Source organism: Myripristis murdjan, chromosome 22 (genome assembly GCF_902150065.1).
Source record: "Myripristis murdjan chromosome 22, fMyrMur1.1, whole genome shotgun sequence".
In the NCBI taxonomy this organism is placed as follows: Eukaryota; Metazoa; Chordata; class Actinopteri; order Holocentriformes; family Holocentridae; genus Myripristis; species Myripristis murdjan.
In genome coordinates, this window is record NC_044001.1 from 16,830,964 (window position 1) to 16,848,454 (window position 17,491).

General features: G+C 42.3%; 1 protein-coding gene across 8 annotated transcripts in view; it reads left to right on the forward strand.

Moving 5' to 3' along the window:
• The window catches only part of eml1 (EMAP like 1), a 45,262-nt gene that overhangs the window by 25,382 nt on the left and 2,389 nt on the right, over positions 1–17,491 (forward strand). For 2 of the 8 annotated variants that reach the window (XM_030044354.1, XM_030044357.1), the window contains exons 4-22: positions 1,930–2,058; positions 2,357–2,385; positions 4,229–4,255; positions 7,017–7,146; positions 8,748–8,897; positions 10,426–10,495; positions 10,871–10,981; positions 11,148–11,243; positions 11,357–11,491; positions 11,729–11,828; positions 12,436–12,587; positions 13,276–13,401; positions 13,609–13,740; positions 14,052–14,119; positions 14,302–14,390; positions 15,413–15,510; positions 15,912–15,999; positions 16,489–16,584; positions 16,741–16,871. In XM_030044354.1, coding sequence (XP_029900214.1) covers positions 1,930–2,058; positions 2,357–2,385; positions 4,229–4,255; positions 7,017–7,146; positions 8,748–8,897; positions 10,426–10,495; positions 10,871–10,981; positions 11,148–11,243; positions 11,357–11,491; positions 11,729–11,828; positions 12,436–12,587; positions 13,276–13,401; positions 13,609–13,740; positions 14,052–14,119; positions 14,302–14,390; positions 15,413–15,510; positions 15,912–15,999; positions 16,489–16,584; positions 16,741–16,871 — 1,957 coding nt within the window. Of the gene's footprint in view, positions 1–744; positions 802–1,929; positions 2,059–2,356; positions 2,386–4,228; positions 4,256–7,016; positions 7,147–8,747; positions 8,898–10,425; positions 10,496–10,870; positions 10,982–11,147; positions 11,244–11,356; positions 11,492–11,728; positions 11,829–12,435; positions 12,588–13,275; positions 13,402–13,608; positions 13,741–14,051; positions 14,120–14,301; positions 14,391–15,412; positions 15,511–15,911; positions 16,000–16,488; positions 16,585–16,740; positions 16,872–17,491 lie in introns of all 8 variants that reach the window. The other 6 variants (XM_030044360.1, XM_030044351.1, XM_030044353.1 and 3 more) reach the window with 6 other exon arrangements.

Below are 17,491 nucleotides of genomic sequence, written 5' to 3' on the forward strand. Positions count from 1 at the left end.
AGTGCAGGAAATGTCATTTGTTCTTGTGTATTTGCTTCTTGTCCACTGGGAAGACTGCAGCTTCTGCTAAAGGCTCAAAATGTCTGACAGCAGAAGCCTCAGTAATCGGCTTCTCCCTTTTCATCCATTGATATTCATATGAATGTTTGTCTTGCTAGTTAATAGAGTGTCGACCTTTGAACTTGCACTCAAAAGGCATTTGACCTCTTCTTGACCTGTTTGGCACTTGATGGCCCATTACTGGTTTTGTGTTTGGCTGAGAAATAAGCTTATAAACAAGCTTTGTTTGTATTGTGCTGAATGGGCTTTTTTCAATATTGACTTAATAGGATGAGCATAAAAATCCTCCAGTGTGCTCTGGTGTATATGACACACGTATATTCTCTCTCTCTCTCTCTCTCTCACACACACACACACACACACACACACACACACACACACACTCAAATAGTGGAAGGTTAATTCTCAAATCAAGAGGCAATCAGTGCAGAGAGTTAATCAGTCCAGATTGTGAGATCAGCTCTCCATTAAGCAGTTAATGTTTCCGATACAATCGAATCATAACTGGAGTGAATAATCATCAGTCCTCTTGTCTGTTTATCTCTGCATGCTGTCTCTGTTTCTCTTTCCCATCCTCCCCGTTTTGCATGTGTCATGTCTTTCATGTATTGTCTCTTTCTGATGACATTTCCTTTCCCACTGTGATGCTCTGTCCTGTCTGTGTGTCCTGTCCACCTGCACTGTGATGTCCACTCTGTCCTCTGTGTCTGGCCCAGCCAGAATTTCCTATCTGCCCCTCAGGTGAATATACTGCTGGTCACACTATAACACGATCATCACATCACAGTTTCTCTTTTTCGATCCTAAACTTCATCAGTTATCACCCATTCCCTAAATCAACCCACTTAATGACTTGAGGATGAGTAATTTGTCCTCATCAGCACATATTTGACACCATGCCATCACTAAATTATTATTTACCATCTGTGTCATCAGCAGCAGTCACTGTATGCTGTTAAAACCAACATGCTTTGGAACAGTGTTTGTGTGGTTTGCTGTCTGCGTGTGGGATTAGTTGAAGTGTGGATTGGTCACAGTCCCACTGGTGTTGCCATATACACACGGCAGATTTCCCCAACACCCTGCGGTCCAATTAGTATGGTTCCTCATGGGATATCACAAAGCATACAACCATTCTCTCTCTCTCTCCATCACTCTCTCTTTACCAAACAAACACACACACACACACACACAGAAATGCTCCAGAAGGGGTAACAGCCAGCAGCCCATTGCAGGATTTGAATAGACCTTTCTCCCATAGGGTGGATTAGGTGTGACTGGCTCTACCGGCCATTGGATTGCTGATGGGGTCTTTTCTTTGTGTGAATGGGCAGGCTGTCTACACCGTTGATATGTAACTCTGCACAGGTTGTGTTAGAGTTGTGTTGTAGTCATAATTGGCACAATAGAGGAAACACAGTGGAACAAACAGGAAGAACAATAGGAGGAAACAAAAAATCCATCACCTTATCTCTCTTTCATTATCTCTTTGTCCATTTGTTTAGCTCTTTCTCCGTCTGTCCCTCTGTTACTTTGATGCCAATTCTCCCTGGCAGAGCTTTAAAGATTCACACAGTAAAATACTTGTAAAAGTGGGAATGGAAATAGTATGCTCACAGCACTACAACCTCTGTCTTTGCCATTGCAAGTACTTCAGGATGAGAATAAGCAGAGTAGTGAGACAGTAAATAATAAATCTCCCTTATTTTGAAAGCTGTTCCTTGGATGGAGCTGTACTGGAGAGAATTTTTAGAAAAGCAGCGTCAGGTAGTTTCATGACCTATTTCTCTTACCTCTCCGATTTCCATCTGTTTCTCTCTTCCCGCTCTCTGTCTCGAACCCCAACCCTCTTCCCGCCCGCCTCCCCAGCACTGTGAGGAGAGCCAATTCCAACGAGCACGTGGGGACTCTCACACGGAAAGACTCAGGCGACTCCAAGGGCAACCGAACCCGCGCCGGCTCCACTGGCAGCAATTGCAGCGGCAAACGAAGTGACAGGTAACGCATGACAATGACAGGTGGACCTCACGGCGAAATGGTCCCCCTCCCTCAGTGGCACACATTAATCTTCATAGACACTGACACTCGCTGTGTTTCGGAGCCCCTCAATAAAACCGGTTTATTGGATTTTTTTTCAGTTTGACACATCAGGTGACAGCGGTTTGTAACATGGAGTTCTCACCTTATGAAGAACCAAGAAAAGACATAGAAATCAAGGAGACAGAACTAGAGAAGGTTTATCTGAGATAGATTGAATACTGGGTGACATTTGTCTGTTTTCCTGTTTATTTTACAGCAAACAGAGGGATCCCGTTTTCAATGCAGGTAAGAACCAGAGGCTCTTTTATGGTACATCAGTTCAATCAGAAAGGCGCATACTAATACAACCCGCTGAGAGCTCATTATACACCTGATGCTCAGTGGGTCTGTGTGAGTCGGAGGTCAAAGCATTTTTGAGGAACACTCAAAATATACAATTATTCTTTTCAATTATTCATTGTTTATTCCCAAAACGAATGCCTTGAAGTTAAACAGATGCTGCCGAACATTATCAGAGTAACTGTGCACTGAACAAAAGCATTTTTCAATACTTTTAACCCCATCAGTGCTCTGACCTCTTTCCTACACGCAGAGGACCGCCTATGGCTACTCTACGTGCTGCTGTGTCTTACGCATCAAAAACATCTCCACCATCATCCATCACACGTAACCAAGCCACCTCATCCACCTTCATATACTCACATCTAATCTTCCACTCACCGTTTTGTTTTAATAAGTTTGTGTACATTGTTAAAAGTCCAAGAAATTTGAGTTGGAGTAAAAAAAAAAAAAAAAAAACAGACAGCAAACACTGACACACAGTTGTCTTATCCTGAAGACAGGAGAGTCCAACCATGGCAGAGGAGCTTTTGCTCATCATTTCTCCTGTCTTGCTGACAGTTTGGAGAAGCCGTTTCAATACTTGTTGTGATAGTTGTCAGACAATTGAGACAGGGAAATGAAAACTGCCAAAACACGGGATGAGCGCTTCCGACAACATGCCCAAGACAAGTGAACCATCTCTTGTCTTGGTCTTTAAAAAAAAAAAAAAAGGAAAGTCAGACACACATGGTAACAAGACGATGCCACTGCATTTCAAATGAGAACAGTATTGATCACAATTTCCATCTGCAACATGTCATTGATTTCTGCTTAAATTGGACTGCTGGTTTCATTTGGTTTATTCACCTGGCTCCAGCTTGCTTCAGTGTAGCTGAGAGCCTTAATAAAGCCCAGCTCGACTCCACAGACTCCCGCTCAGCCAGAGGCATTTTGCAAGGCTAAAATAATGCAAATGCGCAGCCTGCTTGCTGGTTCGCTGTCTAGCAAACAGTCCGCTTAGTCAAATGACTGATTTTAGCTGACCTGCAGAACCATTTATGACTAATAGATGCTATTAGTTAGTATTACATTATTGTTGTTGTGGATGATACATTGCTGCCTCAGTAATAAATCACATATTACGATGTGACTCTGTTTGTGTCTGGCTTCTTTGCTGAGTGGAATGAACAGACTGCTATCTGACATGGGATGCTGACAATTAGGAAAAGTGCACTACAGGGATAATTACTACATCACTTATTGGGCATCTGAATTAATTACGTACCTATAAACCTCTGCAATGCTGCATGGTCAGGGCAACAGCGTGGACATAAACCACCATTAGTATGCTAATAGCAATACAAATAGGTAATTGTAACAGTCCTGCAATTAATGAGGTGATTACATGCAAAGTGGCTCATTTGATGAAACAAAATATATAAAAAAATGCTCTATACAAGCTTCAACTCTACAGGAGAAACACAATTAGAAATTCTTCATCAGCTCATTTGCAACAGTGAAACAAATCTAAACGACTTGGGGGTTGTCACTGTAGAGAGAGGTGACTTCAGGAAAACAGTCAGAATTTTAGGGGAATTTCATCTCTTGTCTGCTGTATAGGAGCAAGGGAAGGGCTACTGTCACACAGGAAAAGAGTTTTGTTTAATTAAGGCATTTTGGGATCGGAGCGTCTATTCATTAACACCAGGAAACAGGAAGTGAACTCTTATTAGGACAAACCAGGAAGTGAGGAAGCCATGTCACCCCTCACCTGGTGCTTCTGTCTCTCTCTGTGACCTTTACAAAGGGATGCGGCGTGTGACCCACTGCAAAGGTAGGCTCCCCCTCCCCTGACGCCTCCGGCCTCCACAGCTCTGTGAACATTGCAGCACTCACAAGGCCCTTTGGTTTTGTTTTGACCTTTGTGCAGCTCATGCATTGCCCCCCCTGCTCTGAGCTGTAGCCTCGTGTGTCAAATTGATTCTCCTCCACAAATATTATGTTAAATCTTGGTTTATTAGTGCTGTGAAATTTGGCTTTAGTGGTATGTATTGGTGCAATGATCAGGGAGCTGTCAATCCACAGGGGCAGGGGCGGGTTGACAATGTGTGTGTGTGTGCGCTAGTTACCCCCCCCCTTAATGTTTTTTATGAGCCTGAACTAATACACACACACATACCTAACCTACACTGCGAGGTGTGTCAAAGCGTGTGGCAGATTGCAGTGGTTGCAGTGCACCTGTGTGTCGCCACACTAGCTGTTTAACTGCGGATTACACTGCTGCTTTTCCTAGACGTGTGTGTTGTTTGCTCACAGCTCCACTTCGCACGACTTGGGCATTTAGTCTCCGTCACCATAGTAACAACCACACAAAGAATGGTGGCGCTTTCTTCCTCGCAGACACTTTTAGTTTTTTTTTTCTGCAAACTCTTAAGCCCTCTGATCTGAGATCCCGCGCTTCAATTCAGAGCGAGTAGATTTGCTGCTTCTCTTGTTATGTTCCTCCTTCAGAATGAATAATATTTGCATTACAAGCAGATTCACGCTCCTTGTATTTTTTTTTTTGTTTAGAAGTTCCTGCCAAAAACCTGTTTGATTTTGCTGCCGCTTGTGTTTTTTCTCACACGACCTGGAGCGTCATGTTTTGTGTAGTCCCCTGCAACCAATAATTCACAAAGCTTTCTAAAATAAAAAGAGCAAAGTAAAATCCATAGTGATTTCCTCACAGATCCTAGTGTTTTTTTATTCAGTCTTTGCAGTAATTCTTATAAGGGCCATTTTCTAAGATACAATTGGAAGATTTTGTCATTAATCATAACAGATCTAGACCAGGAAGAGGTTCTTGCTAATGAGAGACTATGCTGATATTATAGCAGACTTTTATTTTACTAATACAGAACATCACTTTGTAATGTAAATGGAATCTGTTTCGCTCAGTCCCCTTTTGATAGCTTGCCAGTCTGGTGTTGTGGTGCCATTACAAAATGCATAGTAACACAAGACATAAGCAGCCATTACATCGCTCTAACTTGCACCATTCTACCAACCTCCCACCCTTTACTGTCTTCACCCTGCTTGTCCGACCTCACCCCACCGGCCCTGACCACCTCCACCAACCCCTCCCGCCCTCCACCGACTCTGTGTCTCCTGCTCCCTCCCTCCCCCTCGTCTGCAATAGTCACAGTACAGATTTGCCTCAGCCGCTCTGCCAAACGGACTGGAGCCAGCGGCAGCCCCGCGGCCTCGGCTGTAACGTCCTGTTCATCGTCCAAACCCCCCCACCAACACCACACCCCACAGAGCAGCAAGGCCAGTACAGCCAGTAGGGGCAGCGCTGCCAAGACACCCCTGGTCAGAAAGCCCCCGGGTTTTACCCTCCAGTTGAGGAAGTCGGGGAGTCTGTCATCTTACTACCCCCTCGATACGCCCAGCTACCGCAGCCCCATCAAGTCTCCCAGCCAGTACTTCCAGATTTGCTACTAAGCAGATCTGAAGAAGCCATCACGCTGAGGCGACGTCTATATTCAAACTTATCCAAACACATTAATAAAATGATTTGTTACAGCAAGCAAACAAGTCACCCTTGTCCAAGTCAGCTTGGTGAAATCAAAAGATTGCATTTGTGGTGGTGAAAAGTGAAGCAGCAGGTGGATTTGACTTTTATCATCTTGTGTAAAATACCTGCTGTTGTCAGCTGTGATCTGTAATCTAGAGGAGCCACATCGAGAAAGCAGGTTTTAAGTTCTCAGTCACCCCAACATATCAGCTCCAGGAAGCTAAGGAAATATTCATCTATACTCATTATCACACTAGCAAATATTTTACTTGGGGAAAAGAAAAAAAAACATATATAGACATGAATGGTGCATTTTTGTTATTGTTCCCTTGATGTTTTCTGTGTGATTTCTTTTTCAATACTAGCATGGTTTAAACCCATTTTATGTCTCATTACTCCAGTTTTTCTTTATTCTATCTTTTTTTTTTTTTGGCTTGGATCTGTTTTTTTCCCCATAACAATTCCATTGCTCTGCTTCTGTCTGCATTTAATGTTGATTAACCTGTGCAATAACCCGAATTATTTATCAGCTTTGACGTTTCATAACATTGCAAACTGTTTTGCTGTTCATTTTGCACCCTTTGTTGTTACAAGAATGTATTTGAAATGACTAATAAAATAAATCAGTAAAAAAGCTGAGCTGCTTGTCTTTGCAAGTTCTGTTTATTGTCTTCAGTTGAGTCCTTCTTAACAAAATAAAACATGCTTCATCTCATAATATCTCATAATAACCTAAATTACTTGCACCTCTCTCTCTTCTCATCCTGTAATTTTGTCACACATGAACTGAAATAACATCCTACATTCCCACCATTGTCATTTACCTCTCTCTGTCTCCCACACTGTAATCATTATTTGTGATTACTGTGTAATAGCACATTGTGTTGTTCTTCAGTGTTGAATTAATGCTTTAACATCTTTCATATTACCATTAAAAAAATTAATAAAGCAATCCCAGCATTTAGCATTTTGCTTATCACACTTTTTACATGCATATTAAGACTGTCTACTCACTGGCTGTGTCTGTTGCTCTTTCTAGAGGAAGGTTATGTGAAAATGTATTTGAAGGGTCGTCCCATCACCATGTACATGCCCAAAGACCTGGTGGACAGCTACTGCCTGGAGGCCAGAACCGATCTGCCCAGCAACAAGCTCAAACTGGACTGGGTGTATCCTTTACCGCTGTGCATGCTTCACTTTCCAACAAGCAAGTGTAAACAGAGTGGGGACACAACCATCAAGTCAGTGTTTTGGACAAAATACTCTTTTTCTGACTTACTGAGACTGAGACAAGATGTTTGGTACCATTTTCACCTCTGTTCATCCAGTGGTTTGGGTCCTGTGGGTAGCATTTCATGTTATCTTAGCATTAAGACTTGATGTCAATAGGGATCATTAGCCTAGCTCTTTCAAAATGAAAAATATAAGCTATAATAACTTCATAATAACTTTGGGTGCTTCTAAGGGGTCTCCAGCAAAATGAGGAGTGGTTTAATTTCACCGTAATTTAATTCACTGCAAATTGTATCATTGATTATTTTAACATCATGGTTTAATCTCAGCAATTGTGTTTCTATTTGTCAGTTATCAAGTTTGACTTCTGAACAATTACACATTTGACGCAAACTGAAATTGTCTGTTCATATCAAAGTCTATAGGGCAAAATCACATCACTTGGGGGTCTGCGACTTCATCAAAGTAAACACAGGGATCTGAAACATGGAAAAGTTTTAAAGTCTCTGTCTTATGCAGTGTAAGATTCTACCTCTGACAGAAATCCACACCAGGAATTCATTTGAGGGGGGGGAAGAAAGTACAGTTCTGGTTTGAAAAGTTTTGAAAAGTGATTTTCTCTGGAAAGGAAATCCAGATTGGGCTGTGATGCAGTTTGAGAGGGGAAGGTATGGATGTGTCGTCTCCTCTCCCCTGCATGTCAGAGTAGATCTGTCTGCTCAGATGATCATTTCCAGTGCACAGGGCTGCCGCAGCAGCAAGCAGCCAGTAATAACCTGAACACAGCTGGCAGACTGAGGCACATCCAGCCAGCAGCTCCTTTATTTTTAGGATGCTTCATGTGTATTTGCACTCCTCTCCTTCTTTCTCTCTTTCTTTCCCTCTTTTGTTCTTTCTTTCTTTCTTTCTTTCTTTCTCTTTCTTTCTCGCTTGCTTGCTCGCTTTCGTTTGTCCTTGCTTTATTTCTTGTTTTCTTTCTCTGTATCTCTGCCTCCCTATCTCTGAATCTCTCTCTCAGAAAGATGAAAGAATGAATGAATGTGTTGTTCAGTCTGGCAGAGACCCAAAGGGATAACACTATAGAGAAAACAAAGAAAAAATGAAATTGAATCTGAGGAGAAAAACACAAGTCTTATCTTCACTTTGAAAATGGCAATGCACACACACACACACACACACACACACTCATACAGTCCCAACTCAAATAAGCTTTGTCCACGGCAAGAGCAAAATCTACAGCTATATAGATGCAGGCTTACGCAACGTGTCTTAAATCCACTATAAATTGAGTTACACGTCAGTAGATTATATTTGGATTCATGAAAAGGTTAGATATAAAAATCCACATGGTAGATAAAATGATCTTGCATCACTGCAATCACGCAGTCAGTGTTTATTTGTAGTTGCCAGTTTATTCAATTATAGAGCAGCATTTTATAAGTGAAGGTTTATCAGCATCTCTAACCGTTTCTCATTCATTCTTGATCTTTTCACCCTTCAGACTTTATTTTTTTTCCTTGACCATCTAAATTCTCAGCTACGGGTACCGCGGCCGAGACTGCCGCTCCAACCTTTATTTGTTGCCCACTGGGGAAACGGTGTATTTCATCGCCTCGGTGGTGGTCCTGTACAACGTGGACGAGCAGCTGCAGAGACACTACACTGGACACACAGACGATATCAAATGGTGAGGCTGACATGTTGCACATCCACTCATATGCACACACACAAACGTTGCTGCACTGTTACACACACACACACACACACACAAACAAACACAAACACACACTGCCTTTGCATGTGGTCTCTTATTCTGACTGTGAGGAGCAGCGGGCCTCACATTCCTGTCAGTTTCCTCACAGGGAGAGTCCCCAAACATCACCCCTCACACACCGGGGCAGATGTTTCTCCCACAGGACAAAACTTAAACTGTAAGAATATTGCAAAAAGTATCAAAAGTGCCAGAGCTCTCCAAAATGGTGGAAATGACTTGGACCCGAATCAGTGTAATGAGATGGCTTTTCAGAGGAATAGGGGGGCAATGATAGCAATATATGATTATGTCAGTAAAGTGGATGTTATTAATAAAATACGTAAGATCTTGTCAGTTTCTAATCAGTTTCACCAATTCTGATGTTTCACAGATAGGAAACTTCACAAACCAAAAATGATTGTAGTATATATCTATATAGCTATCTATTTATTTATTTATTTATCTATTTATTTATTTATTTTGCAGTTTTGAGTTGATGTCAAACTCTAAAATGAAAAAAAAAAAAAAGTTGGTCATATACAAACAATGCTTTTGGATGTAACAATGCACATAGCACACAGCATGCTGGTTCTAGACACATGGAAACAGAGCAAGATATCATAATATACACATATACAGCATGCGCAGACCTTAAAAGCATATTAAAAAGTAAATCTGAAAAGCCATTGTAAGCTATTATGAACTCATAAAGTACCTGTAACACTTATAAATGAATGTGCATCACCTAAAATGTTGAATATGGTGATGTGGATTTAAAGTAAATGATCTTTTTTCAGGAGCTCTTTCAAAGGCTCACTGTAATCACCACATTTTTTTTCCTGACACAAAACCAGCACACACACAGTCAGAGCCAAGGTTTGCCTGTTCAGTATTCCCCTCCTCAGGATAGCTCCACTATAATCAGGGAAGGTTTGAGGTAAACAGGTGTACTCGGCTGCTGTGTGTGTTTGTGCACATGTACGTGTATGAGTGTGTGTGTGTGTGTGTGTGTGTGTGTGGGCGGGTGTTCTATGTCAGCATGCAGGCATGTGTGTGAAAGCATAAAAGTGTGACTGTAAGAGAAAATGTTGGGCTGCTGAGAGCCTGGAAGCCTTAAACAGACACGGCCATGGTGGCACATTCAGGGGTTAACTCAGGTTCAAATTAATAATGCACAGATTGGTTTACGGATCAAAGGACGAATCGCAGCAGATAAAATGTCAGAACAACTTAGGAGCGTCGCTCTACTGCATCACCAGAGAAGATGAATCCATCTTCGCCCATACGTTAATATCCACAGCATGTAATAGCTCCAGTGAATATCTTATTCAGCCTCAAAAGACGCTGCCTTTCATGTGCTGTGTGCACGTTCTCGCTCCTCATCTTTATTCAAATCGCCCGTTTGATGTTGAAAGCCTTTTAACTGTTTTCCTGTCTGTGTTTCTGTCTCTCTGTTCACCAGCCTGGCTGTCCACCCCGATAAAATCACCATAGCAACCGGGCAGGTGGCAGGCACCTCTTCTGATGGCAAAGTAAGAGGTCTTCTATTGATATTTTATCATTTTGACGGGAAACATTTGAACCTCTCTTATCTTACGTTTCAAATACAGAGGCTATTATAGGAAAAATGCTTCTGTCATTTCCCTGAAGGAATCATGTTTGCTCAGCTGGTTCAGACAATTTTGCTAAATACACAGAATAAGGTTTCATCGCTGGCAGAAACTGCAGCACCTTCACCCATTGTTCACTTACATATTCATTGAATTCAGCGTGCACTGGAGCAATGCTTAACCCTTACAGTGTGTCATGCTGATGATGTATCTCCCTGGTTCTATGCCCATGAATGTGTGTGTGTGTGTGTGTGTGTGTGTGTGTGTGTGTGTGTGTGTGTGTGTGTGTCCTGGCAGCAGTTAGCCCCTCATGTGCGCGTGTGGGACTCTGTCAGCCTCAACACCCTCCACGTCCTGGGCGCAGGCTTCTTTGACAGAGCCTTGGTCTGCCTGGCTTTCTCCAAGTCGGTAAGAAAACTCTCACAAACACACTCGACGCTGGCTGCGTACGTGACTCTATTTCATGAACTGGCTTTGTTGAAATTGCTCTACGTTATGTTTATGGCATGTTTGTTGATTTTTTAACAGTTTTCCAGGTAATAAACACGGACTTGTGTCTGTTTTGGCCTTTTAGAATGGAGGGAACACGCTGTGTGTTGTAGACGACTCCAACGACCACGTCCTATCTGTGTGGGACTGGCAGAGAGAAGACAGACTAGCTGAGGTCAAGGTGTGTGTCAGAGTGTGTGTGAGAAAGAGACAGGTATCATGGATAACATCGTGGTTACTCTTTATGAAGTGCTTGTTAATTGTTTTCTTCTTGCTCTGTGTGTTTGCCGGCAGTGCTCCAACGAGTCGGTGTTTGCAGCCGATTTCCACCCAACCGACAGCAACATCATAGTGACATGTGGCAAATCCCATCTTTACTTCTGGAGCCTGGAGAAAGGCATGCTGGTCAAGAAACAAGGACTGTTTGAGGTAGAACACAAGACAAACTCTGTTACCTTCATTCCTAAAATAATAAATCTGGAGCCGCAGAATGAATACATCCATGATGATCTGTGACATGATGGGAGTGCTTGTGTATGGAGAAAATGCATAGACAATCAGTGAAAATATAAATTGTGTGTGTGTGTGTGTGTGTGTTCTCTGACTGGACCTTGCTGCCTGAATCCCACAAGTAAACCAAACCATGTGTGTGTTTGTTTCTTGCAGAAACAGGAGAAGCCCAAGTTTGTGTTGTGTGTGACTTTTGCAGAAAACGGTGATGCCATCACTGGAGACTCTAGTGGGAATATACTGGTGTGGGGGAAAGGTACTGTCACCACAAACACACACACACACACACACACCAGCACATCTGCAAGGTTGATGCTGACAGAGTTTAAAGTTTGCACGCTTCAGCAAGAGAGAGAGAGAGAGAGAGAGAAAGGTGAGAAAAATCCATGAAGTTGTAAAGGTTTCAAAGCTTTCATTTCAGTCAAGAGTGAGACGAGGGGGCAAAAAAGACAAAATGCTAAAGGAATCAAAAGGTGCATGTGTGTGTGTGTGTGTGTGTCTACATGTTAAGTTTGTGGTCAGAGGCTCTAAGACGTCCCATTGTATTAAAGTTGTCAGGAGGACGGGGGCAGGGCAGGGTCACGCCAAAAATAGAGCAAAGCCTGGTCTTGTGAGAAACCACTCCTGACCACATGGAAGAAATATCTGCATCTCATCCTCTGCTTCTTCTATGATATGATTTCTTTCACTTTCTCTCTCTCTCTCTCTCTCTCTCTCTCTCTTGCAGTCAATCTGTAGTTTTATTTCTCGGCCTGTCTGACGCCCCCTCCTCAAGCCTTTATGTCCGACGCTGTCTCAGAATGAAGCCCCTCGTCCCGTCTCGTCTCATCCTGTTTTATCCTGTGTATTTCTGTGTCACGCAGGCACAAACCGGATCAGCCAAGTCATCCAAGGAGCTCATGAGGGCAGCATCTTTGCTCTGTGCATGCTGAGGAGTGGCACCTTGGTGTCTGGAGGGAAGGACCGCAGGCTCATCTCATGGGACGGCGCCTACCAGCAGATACAGACGGTGGAGGTGAGGGGATCCAGTTCAAGCTGACCGCCACTTTCGGAAAAGGAACACAAATCCCTCAGGCTTTTTACACTGTGCAGATGAATAACCAAAAAACAAATATTCAATGCTAAAATTAGAAAATAAGAATGGGTGAAGCATACAGAATTACAGGCGTTAACACATGGCCTTGCATATGAAAATGAAAAATTTGACTTGCAACCTTGAGGCTGATCACAAATTGGAGTCTTACCGATGTTAAAAATGATTTAATTGCAAGCTGGCATGAGGTTTAATGTATGGCTGCAGGCTCATCCTAATGGCCTCACCAGCTACATCACAGTCTGCTAATATAAATAATATGCATAACTGCAGATCTAGCTCCCTGTGGTAAAGTAGGTCTCGTTCTAACACATTAACTATCAGTTGCACGGCTGCCCGGAGAGGCGGACTCTGCATGCAGAACACGGCATCGTATCATAAATAATACAGATGATGAGGCAGGTTTGTGCTCTGGATGGGGCTCGTGGATATTAAGTGGTGAAAATGATGATCACATAAGCCCTGGTTGGCTCTCAAAAGGCTGATTCTTACCGCCAAAGATTATTTCAGTGTGTACTTGGGAAAAGAAAAAAGTTCTCTGAACACTCTGAAAATGCACCGTGGCACAAAGTGACCCATTGATGTAGGTGGTTATCTTCACTTCCATCAGGTTCCCGAGTTGTTTGGTCCCATCCGGACGGTGGCCGAGGGGAGAGGGGAGAGCGTGCTCATCGGGACCACAAAGAACTTTGTGTTGCAAGGCAGTTTGGACGGAGAATTCACGCCCATAACACAAGTGGGTGCACCTCCCAAATATAGCCGTGCAATCGCTGCACTAGCTGTTTGTCTTTTCTTCACTCCTCACAGGATAATAGACATTAATAAGAAGCTTCAATTTAAAACACTGTAATGTTGCAGCAGATGAAGGGAGAACAGAAATTGAAGACTAGAATTTCAGAAAACAAACAAACAAACAAACAAACATTGCTGCTCCTCTTTCCAGGGCCATACTGATGAGTTGTGGGGTCTGGCGGTCCATCCCTGGAAGCCCCAGTTCCTAACCTGTGGCTACGACAGGCAGGTCAGCCTCTGGGACTCCAGCTCCCATCAGCCCATCTGGACCAAGAACATGGAAGTAAGTATAGTCAACACTGCCCCCTGGGGACAGCTATGAGAATTACATAAAATGCAAAGAAGACAATGATTTGGTCACTGTGTTATTAATTGATATGATATCAATGAAAGGAACAAGTGTAATTTAGCTTCTAAAATGTAGATTTTGAGTGGAAACAACCAGGGAGATGTGAATGATGTCAAAGTCTGCAAGCAAGTAGACGATACAGTGAACTGTATGCCTGGTTTCTGTTGTGGGTGAATTTGGCGAATCCTGTCCTTTTGTCGTTTTAATGTTGACTTCAAACACCCTCTACTTCCTGTTTCCGACAGGACGCCGCCCAATCAGCAGGCTTCCACCCCTCTGGAGCTGTAGTTGCCATAGGAACACAGACGGGCAGGTAGGGGAATCCCATCACCACACAGTTTTACAGTCACTGTAACAATTAAACATGTCGGACACTTTCAGTCGAATACATCATAAATGTTTGATGCTACAGCCGTGGGCATCTTATACAGACCTAAATTATGTTGAAGTGATAAGTATCCAGATTATTTGTTCATCATTTTATTAATCCCACAGGTGGCTGGTGCTGGACACTGACACTAAGGATCTGGTCACAGTCCACACAGACGGAAACGAGCAGCTGTCTGTTATGCGTTATGGGACAGGTATGTCCACAGCTGGTGTCAGTCTCTCATGGACTATACTTTCTCTAGTTTCCTGGAAATTTTGCAGCACAGAGCATGTATTTATGCCAAGAAAAAAGTGCCAATGATGAAACAAAAAAATGCTGAATTTGTGCCCATTGCTGTGGTTGCTGTTGCTTAAGGCGAAGCAAGGTGATGACAGGCATCAAACACAGGCCAGCACACAAGACAAGTCATGATTTGAGGTGTTACGTGTCTCTCAAAGCATCAGGGCAAACATCTAACAGGACCACCCCAGTGTGAGCATGCCCCTTACAGGAGGATACTTTCCAGCACTTCTCATTAATTATACCATTAAATATAAAAACATTCTGGTTATTTAATGATAAGTGGTCATTTATTCCACTACTAGCACTACTAGCTCCAGTGCAAAAGAATAAAACAGGTGCTTTTTTTCAGAGGCTTTTACCTTCACTATTCACTAAAGTGGTAATCTGGGGTAAAGGTGGTGATATTTGAGCTGCAGGCACATAGATACTCTTGTTTGTGTCATACTGCCACCACGTATACCTAAATATGATGTAAATATGATGCAGATTTGCACCTCATATTGCTATATCATCATTATATCATTGTCATTGTTATATATTGATGATATTCCAATTTTGTAATCCATATTTAAAAAATAACTGAGACATTCAGCAAAATCAGGATGTGTAACATCTGCATTAATAATCCATACTCCTCTCCATATTTCTAAACAATACAGTCTGCATAACAAATTTGAATGACACCAAAATATGTTTTCCTTTCCATGTTTACATGTTGCATCTAATTTTCTGGTTTATTGTATTTTATGTGTTTTTTTCCACTGTTTTTTTTTTTTTTTTTTTTTTTTTTAATGTTATATTATGTTGTGCTCACAGTCTATTTGTTTTGCCTTGCTGGATCCTGTAACTGACTGAATGACTGAAAAGGTTTTATCTAATCACCTCAGATGACCCACCTGTACACCAAACTTCCTGTCCTGTTGTTTTATCTAGACGGTAACTTCCTGGCCATCGGTTCCCATGACAACTACATCTACATCTATGCTGTGGCGGAAAATGGGAGGAAATACAGCCGAGTGGGGAAGTGCTCGGTGAGCACCTTTATTTATAGTCCCCCCTCATCGGTTAGCGCCCTTATTTTGAAGTTCCTCCCTCATCAACTTTATATATAGTTCCGTCCTCGGCCCTATATTTGGTTCTGCTCTCTCCTCGTCTCAGTACACTTTGCCTTCAGTGTGTGTGTGTGTGTGTGTGTTGATAGAGAAGCACTCACTGTAAAATGGTATAGAGCTGAGTCACACACTGCTGTGTATACACAATAAACAGAGTGACTAAGGGTTGCTATATTGAATCAAATCAGAGTTTGTAGGCTTATCTCAGGTACTTGAAAAACCACAATATTGTTTCCATGCCAGAGTTGTTATTATGTGTGTTGCTGTGTGTGTTTGTGAGTGCAGCTGAAGCAGCTTCATCCCTCTGTGTCTTGTCTCAGGGTCACTCGAGCTTCATCACCCATTTGGACTGGTCGGTGGACTCTCAGTACCTGGTATCAAATTCAGGAGACTATGAGATACTCTACTGTAAGTATGCTCCCTGTCACCTACTCAGAAGAGTTTTTAGTGCACACACTGGTTTAAATTTGAGCAGCTACAGAGGAGTTCATGTTCGCAGCATTTTGATGAGCGCACGTGACAGCAACGCTTAAAAATTCCACAACTTGTCAATTTCTTTACTGTTCACATTTTTCAGAGTTGGTGCTTTCTGCAAATCACCAGACACTGACCTTGTGCAAAACTGTCAGTGCTGAGAATCAGTCAGTGCTAAAAATCACTGTTAATAGTTCTGAGCACTGACTCATATCAACTGTATCAACAGTAAAGTGAGGAAAGTGTGTTGTGCACATGGCTCTTTAGGCTGATTATAGCCAGTCAACCATGATTTGGTATCACGGTTTATTGTCAAGATCAGAGCAAGTCCATGCTACACCACTGACACGTGAAGTTGGCTAAAACACGGTGTGTGTGTGTGTGTGTGTGTGTGTGTGTGTGTTTGTTTCATTGGTCTCCTAGGGATTCCATCAGTGTGTAAACAGGTGGTGAGTGTGGAGACCACCAGAGATATCCCCTGGGCCACCTGCACCTGTACTCTGGCCTTCCAGGTATTTGGTAAGTGAATATGCTCTCTGCGCATCTCTCTACATGTGTGTGTGTGTGTGTGTGTGTGTGTGTGTGTGTGTGTGTGTGTGTGTGTCTGTGTGTGTGTGTGTGTGTACATACATGCAGCAGCATTATCAGACATCATCATTGCCTCCTGTTCCTCAGGCTTGTGGCCCGACGGCTCAGATGGGACCGACATCAACGCTGTGTGCAGGTCCAATGACAAGAGCCTTCTGGTTACCGGAGACGATTTTGGGAAGGTTCACCTCTTCTCATATCCCTGTTCACAGTTCAGGGTGAGACGCTGCACTAATGAGAAAAACAGTCATATCTGTAACAGTCAATATTTGCCTCATACAGAATAAGAGTAAGCTCATGTCACATGTCTGCTTACAGTTTATGGAAAAGTGAAGCAATAATAAAGTTGATCATTTCTTTTCCTCCACAAATATTCTGCATTAACAATTGTAGAATTTATTCACTGCAGAAAATCTCTGTCATTTAGTCTATAATCGTGTTTTTCTTAAAACTAGTGAAAAAATGGGATGAGATAATTCCACTTGGTTCCAATGCTTTTTCACATGTTTCAGCAATTTTTCTGGGAAAAGCATAATGATGTTGAAAAGAGGTAGAATAAGGCAGATCCGCACACAAGTATAAAGAAAATGACACTTGGTTCAAGAAAATTCTGGAAATAAATTTATAAGCATTGGAAATAAGTGGGATTATCTCATCCCACTGGCTGACTTATTACCCTTGTTTCATGCCTGAATGAAACTAAATGGCCTGTTAAGATGGAGGGGTTTTTGCAGTGTGTGTATTTCAAATACTAATCAACATTGGTAAAAATAAATAAATAAATAAATAAATAAATAAATAATAATCAGTCTTAAATCAGTATTAAATGTATTTTTCT